The following is a 7,500-nucleotide window of genomic DNA, read 5'->3' on the forward strand; positions in this document are numbered from 1 at the left end:
CCAACATCGTTGGCGGCCATCATTTCTGCTCAACGTGAATCAACTTTCATCAGAGAACAGCACTGAGGCCACTGGTCCCTCGTCCAGCGTCAATGCTCCCTGGCCCATGCAAGACGATGATGCACGCAGACCACGCTGATGTAAACGGTTTCGAATGGTCTGACGTGACACTTGGGTGCCTCTCACCTCCCTTAAATGTGCCTGGAGTTGAGTGGCATTCATCATCCGGTTCCGCAGAGCACTGTTCACAATGAAGCGGTCATCAGTGTGGGATGTGGCCAAAGGACGTCCACTTCTATGCCTTTCTGTGACTCTTCCAGTCTCTCTGTATCTCTGTGGCAACCTGCTGATGACAATCTGTGACACTCTAAGCTCAGTGGCCACTTCCCCCTGAGAACATCCTGTTGGAAGCCTCTCAATGGCGAGGTACTGTTGATCAGTTGTTAGGTGTCGTCTTGGTCTCATGATGTCAAAATGTGAACAGCATGATGAAGAGGACTGTTTAAATACCAATTCTAATTGAACCAGGAAATGTATTGGTCAATTCATGGATCAAACACCTGTTGTGAATTTTGCCGTTCAGCTCCTTGTTAGAGAACTGCAAGTTGTGCAAAAAGTACTGAAAGATTGAACAGTTGGACATGTGCGTTCAAAAGTTTAGAGAAGGTCAAATTAAGTTCACCTGTAAAGGTTATAGTGCATTTTATCTTCATCCTGAAATTTCACCCGAAAGTCGAATATCCCTAATTGTGTGTGTGTGTGTGTGTGTGTGTGTGTGTGTGTGTGTGTGTGTGTGTGTGTGTGTGTGTGTGTGTGTGTGTGTGTGTGTGTGTGTGTGTGTGTGTGTGTGTGTGTGTGTGTGTGTGTGTGTTCACTCACTCACTCACTCACCGGCCACTTTATTAGGTACACCTGTCCAATTGCTTGTTAACACAAATACCTAATCATCCAATCACATGGCAGCAACTCAAATCTATTTAGGCATGTAGACATGGTGAGGATGACTTGCTGAAGTTCAAACCGAGCATCAGAATGGGGAAGAAAGGGGATTTAAGTGACTTTGAACGTGGCATGGTTGTTGGTGCCAGACGGGCTGGTCTGAGTATTTCAGAAACTCCTGACCTCCTGGGATTTTCGCGCACAACCATCTCTAGGGTTTACAGAGAATGGTGAGAAAATATCCAATGAGCGGCAGTTGTGTGGAAGAAAATGCCTTGTTGATCTCAGAGGTCAGAGGAGAATGGGCAGACTGGTTTGAGACGATAGAAAGGCAACAGTAACTCAAATAACCACTCATTACAACCAACATATGCAGAATACCATCTCTGAACGCACAACACGTGGCACCTTGAAGCAGATGAACTACAGCAGCAGAGGACCACACCGGGTGCCACTCCTGTCAGCTAAGAACGGGAAACTGAGGCTACAATCCGCACAGGCTCACCAAAAATGGACAATAGAAGATTGGAAAAACGTTGCCTGGTCTGATGAGTCACAAGTTCAGCTGCAACATTCAGATGGTTGGGTCAGAATTTGGAGTAAACAACATGAAAGCATGGATCCATCCTGCCTTGTATCAACGGTTCAGGCTGGTGGTGGTGGTGTAATGGTGTGGGGGATATTTACTTGGTACACTTTGGGCCCCTTAGTACCAACTGAGCATGGTTTAAACGCCACAGCATACCCGAGTATTGTTGCTGACCATGTCCATCCCTTTATGAGCACAGTGTACCCATCTTCTGATGGCTACTTCCATGTCACAAAACTCAAATCATCTCAAACTGGTTTCTTGAACATGACAATGAGTTCACTGTACTCCAATGGCCTCCAGTCACCAGACCTCAATCCAATAGAGCACCTTTGGGATGTAGTGGAACGGGAGATTCGCATCATGGACGTGCAGCCGACAAATCTGCAGCAACTGCGTGATGCTATCATGTCAATATGGACCAAAATCTCAGAGGAATGTTTCCAACACCTTGTTGAATCTATGCCACGAAGAATTAAGGCAAAAGGGGGTCCAACTCCTTACTGACGTTAGGTGGAGGAAACCCCATGTGAGCACGGGGAGAACATGCAAACTCCACACAGAAAGGCTCCTATTTAGTAGATAACCCGCCGGAGCACGGTGCCAACAGCGCCCCAGGCTGGAATCGAACCCAGGACCTTTTAACTTAGAATGGAAAATTAATGTCTACAAACAAATGTTAAGAACTGTATCAGATTGCATCAAGTCACACATCGTATTAAAATGTATCGTTCCTGAATCGTATCGTAGCACAGTATCTACAAACGTATCGGATTGTCTGATATGGGAGAGAGGCGCACCCCAAGTGTTTACATGCGTTTGGAATAATGCGATGACTGAGAAAATCAGAGTTAACTTGTGGAGTGGTATAGCCGTGTTATTGGCAGGAAGTACTCGCTCGACCGTCTGGGGGAAAATCTTCTTTGACACTTTCTTGGTTCCTGCACCCATCAAAATATCTCACTATATTTAGCTCCCTCATCAAACTCAACATAACAACGCTCTCACTTTCCGACCAAAAGTCAGCGTGTTCCCCGGCGGTTAAATACATGCGGTGGAATCGCTGGGATGTGTAGCGCATACGCAGTTTGAAAACATTGATCATATCCCTGTTAAGGTGTTTACATGCCATGATAAATGGAATGATTGAGGAGAAATCCAGATCCATTAATCAGGTCGTACTTACATCAATTAACTCAATTAAAATAATCCGGGTAAGCTGTTTACATGACAGTTGCAATAATTGGAGTATTGCCTTAACCCCATTGTGATCGGCTGTGATTCATGTGCATGTAAACACTGACTATCATGTAACACCTCCACCGTTGACTCTTATTTCCTTTTGCTAATTTAGCGATGTTGGCTAAGGCCTGCCTACTTGGCTTTTGGTAGTGGTAGCTGGTAGCTCATGGAGTTTGGTAAATTGGATTCAAAAGTGCTAGTAGCTTAGTTAGCTTCCTTATCATCCCATTCAGATGATAGAGATGGATTCGTCTGGGGGGTAAAGAAAACAAAAACAATTTCTGGTCAAGTTTTATGATTTAACCACTATTGTACTGGCACAACTGTCTGAAGTCAGAGCAGTTCGGACTGGCCTGGAGATTGGTTTGGCACAAAAAACAAAATTTGACAACAATGCCAATATGTTGGCACTCATTATACATTTTTTTTTTTATTGGACCCTCACTTTTGGCAGTGTGCCAAGAAATTAAGCCAGATCCATCTGACCACAGGTCTGGTTCTGTTAAATAAGCCAAATGTGCGATGACAAAATATATATTTTTTACAGTGCTCCTCTGGGGGTGAGGTGAGGCGAGTATTAGATCATGATTGATAATTTTGATGGATTTTTTTGTGATCCCAGCCACCAAAGTCTGGAACCAGGAAGAGATTAAAAAAGACAAAAAACAAAAAAACAAAACGAGCCTTTTCTGTGATTGGTGCAGAGTCCAGGGACCGCGGCAGCGTGACCAGTCTGAGCAGCGACTTCTCCCTCATCACTGAGGAGATGGGAGGAGGGGGTGGAGCTTCAAGCCTCACCAACGACACAGCGGAGCTGCTGGCCAGCCAGCCCCAGGCCTCCAGCTGGTCAGGAAAACAAACACACACACGCAGTGTTAATTGAATACCCTGATTAATTTGCCTCCAGTGCCGTGCTCATTTAGTCAGGTTGTCTTAATTTAACAGCAGGGCTTGCATTGACTGTAGCCCCAAGACAAATATGGATAAGATACTGCCCTGTCAGTCAGGGAGTGGGGTTTCCAGAACCAACTGCAAACACCGGCCGTCAGCCTGTAATGTTCTCAAAGCTCTACAGTGTCTACTGGCAGGTTCGCAGATTTTGGTTGATTTGCATAGGAGATAACGGTTTAAAACAGGGGTCGTCATTTTTTCAGTTTAAGGATCCATTGGTAGATAGAGAAACAGAGCAGGGCTCCCCTAGATTTATTTATATTTGCTTTGTAACATTTTAATTATTAATCACAACTGAACTCCCTGGCACTGGACAGCATCACAGACAGTTGATTTCTGCAATTAAAAATGCTGCTGTTCTGGTGTTAATGGTTGGAGTTGACTCAATATTATTTTTTGTGTAAAATACACTCACAAAAATAATGTTGACATTAAAAATAAATTGCCAGACCCACTGCATTACCTCTGTGGACCCTGGGTTGAGGACCACTGGTTGAAAGGGTAAACGAACCTGTAGAAAATATGATATGAGAGTCCGCAATATGATTCATGAATTAATTATCATAAATGTTATTAAAGGTCACCTGCGCCACTATGTAGTTTTTAGCTGTTAAAAAAAAAAAAAAAAAGTGATTATCCAAATGCCATGCCACCTCAATCACACTTTCTATGGAGCTATATTGAAAAATCTACCTTACAACCTCCATTTGAGTGGCTGCTGCACTCACTGTCCCTCTTTCTGTGCTAGCTGGTAACCTAGTGTTAGGACAGCAAATAACTAACTACTCCTCCATTTTTCCACTTGGAAAAAAATTGGCGGGGGAAGGGCCAAATGGTGAAGTGGCTGAGATTGTTTGTGGGGAAAAAGAGAGGACCTTATTTAATATTAAAGTCCCACCGTGGCCCCGTCTGTAGGAGAAAATGCACCACCTCCTCCCCGCAAACGGTGCTGTGGAACAAACCTGCCCATCTGGACGAGCTCATATCCCACCCGCTGGGCGAGGCCAGGTCTTCCAGCTCCTCCTCCTCCAACCACTCGGAGGCTGGCGTCCCACGCACAGGCAGCAGCCCTCTAGCCGTCCCTGGCAGGAGGTAAGCATTGAGTTTGCCGTCTCAGATATATTCTTGTCCTCGTCTCCAGCCAGATAGATGCATGACGGCTATCAAATCTCTTGAACGTCAGAATGTCTTTTGGGGTGGTTTTCGCCATTGGTGTGGAAATTTTAGGGGAGGTGAGGTGCCTCCGTCACAAAACTTTTTCTAAATTGCTCTTAGAAAATGCCTTTCCTGTATGTTACATGACCTTGATGCTCTGTCACCGGCCCCGTGACCCCACCCCCCCCAAACCCTCCCTCAGCAGATTAGCGGTGGATTACGCCCGCTCCGGCTCCTCCCTCTCCACGGAGTACGGCAGCTGGCAGATCGTCTCCGGCTGCGGCAGCATCCACGACCATGCCCACTTCCCGCCTCCGGCCTCATCCTCCTCCGCATCGTCCTCCTGCGCCGTCGCTGTGGCAGCAGCCTACGACTCGCCCCTGCCCTTTAGCTTCCAGGACGAGGGCCCCAGCGGGCGCATGTGGGTGATGCCGCTTCTCTGTTGTCGTTCTGAACTTTAGTTATGTGCAGGGCGGTGATGATCTGTGATGATCAAATGTGTGTGTACCTGTCTGAACCGGACAAGCTGACAGGCCTCTCCAGAGTTTGTGGGGAGGCCAATCCACAGAAAGAGTTTTTGAGTTTGTTTTTATTTGGGTTTAATTGCCTTAGCCACCAAGTAATTTTAATGTCCTGCAGGTGAAATGAGTGATTGATGTAGTGTCTCTTTTTTGGCTTTGATTTCCATCTCTTTTTCCATTGAGGGAAAATTGCAACTTCTCCTGTATGCTAAGGGAGATCGGTGGCTCCCTCAAATTGCTATTGTTGACCTAAGAGGCTTTTCAGCAGAACATTTACATTACATTTAGTCATTTATCAGACGCTTTTATCCAAAGCGACTTACAATTGTTCAAACACCGACGGACGCAGCCATCAGGAGCAATTAGGGGTTAATTGTCTTGCTCAAGGACACTACAGCATGCTTGCAGGAGGAGCCTGGGATCGAACCAGCAACCTTTAGAGCAGAAGCGTAGTGGCCACTCGTACCAGCGTTGTGTTCTCCTGTCTTCTGCCTTTCACCTTGTTATCATTGTCATGGAAACCCTTGCTCTTGTTTAGCGAATTGGAAACTGTCGCAGAGTGCACGGAACTCTGGTTGTATTGGTATTGGGCCTAATTGTATGCCTGTATAGTTTATTATGCGTGGAGACGGGGAAACTAGTTGATACAGGAGTAAACATTGTTTTGATGCGTTGCTGGAATTTTTAATATTTATGCGTCTGTACAGCGAGTCCCAAGGCTTCTCATTTGTTGTTGTTGTTGTACAATGTAGCCTAGATAGAGGTGTTTCCGTCATACCATAATGCTCGGATGGATGGATGTCGAGGTGTAGACTTCCGCAAGAGGACAGAAGAAAAGATTGGAGGTCCAGAGCCTCATATGTAGCAGAATGGTTATTGTGCGTGTGCAGTGCACACAAAAACAAAGAATGAGCTTTTCGGTGCTTTGGCTCATCGCAGAAAGCGTTCACCCGGGAAGCTCGGATCTCTCTCTTGCTCTTACTCTCATTCTCTCTGAGGCGTTTTAGTTTTGGCTTGATCCGGATAACCCAAATAGGTGTGGGCTGTGGCGGTGGTCCCCGAATGACAGATATCGTGTGCGTGTCTGTGTGTGTGCCAAAGTGATTTCGGGGTGCTTTTTAAATTTGTTTATTTAACATCAATTTGCTTTGGTTACATTTTGAGATCGGTCCGTCTCAACCTCTCCCTTCTCCCTCCTCCGTGTCTCATTCTGATTCATACCTTCCTTTCATATGGTACCTGTGCCCTTTATAATGTGCTATAAAATACTTTTCACTGTTATAATGAGCTCAAATCTTTTAGGGTGTGCTCTTTATAATTCAGGCCGTACAGTTATTAACAACAGTGTGCCGGCATATGTTAATGTATTGCTGGCCATACAAGACCACTCAAAGAGGAACAGTGATGACATTGATCTCCCCCTAATCCATAAAATGAACAAGTCAAGTTTTAAAAGTTACTAGTACTTATATTTTAGTCACTGGGTTCTATCCCAGCAGTTACAATACTAGAAACAATTTAGTTTTACTAGTAAAAATGTATTAGGTTCTAGTACTAGATACCAGTAACTCTTCCAATTGTGACAGTACTAGTAACTATTGAAATGTTACTCGTTTCAAAAGTATGTAATACTAGTAATTCATTTGTGACTAGTGGCTTTTCCCATTGTAAGTGGTAACATTTTTTAGTTCTATAGCTTATCTTATTTACTAGTAAGTTAGTAAGTATACAGATGAGAACTAGTAACATAGACAACGAGATATCTTCAGTAAAGGCTAATTGTCTCATATTCCCTTGTACACGGAGAGATGGATAGAGAGGGATAAATGATTGATTGATTTATAGGTGAAAACTAGTAGTAGCCGTATTTGGCTCAACAACGACAAACATGGCAACATAGGTCTTGCATAAAGTCTACTTCATGTTTATTCGTTGTTTAATTTGAATATTTTTCAGGGTGTTTTCAAGTTTATTCCCTGAGACGGACTCACCTCATCATTTTTATTTTTTAGTAAACAAAATTATATTCCAACAGTGACTAGTAACTATTTTAGTTTCACTGGTCAAAATGTATTTGGTACTAGTGCTTATTCATTAGCTATC

General features: G+C 44.3%; 1 protein-coding gene across 1 annotated transcript in view; it reads left to right on the forward strand.

Annotated features, from left to right (window-relative positions):
• The window catches only part of mtmr14 (myotubularin related protein 14), a 29,424-nt gene that overhangs the window by 19,824 nt on the left and 2,100 nt on the right, over window positions 1-7,500 (forward strand). Inside the window, exons 16-18 of the mRNA XM_080001258.1 lie at window positions 3,475-3,616; window positions 4,637-4,813; window positions 5,079-5,297. Of these exons, the coding sequence (XP_079857384.1) occupies window positions 3,475-3,616; window positions 4,637-4,813; window positions 5,079-5,297 (538 nt within the window). The remainder of the gene's footprint in view (window positions 1-3,474; window positions 3,617-4,636; window positions 4,814-5,078; window positions 5,298-7,500) is intronic.

The sequence above is a fragment of the Zeus faber genome (genome assembly GCF_960531495.2).
Source record: "Zeus faber genome assembly, chromosome: 5".
NCBI classification, from domain to species: Eukaryota; Metazoa; Chordata; class Actinopteri; order Zeiformes; family Zeidae; genus Zeus; species Zeus faber.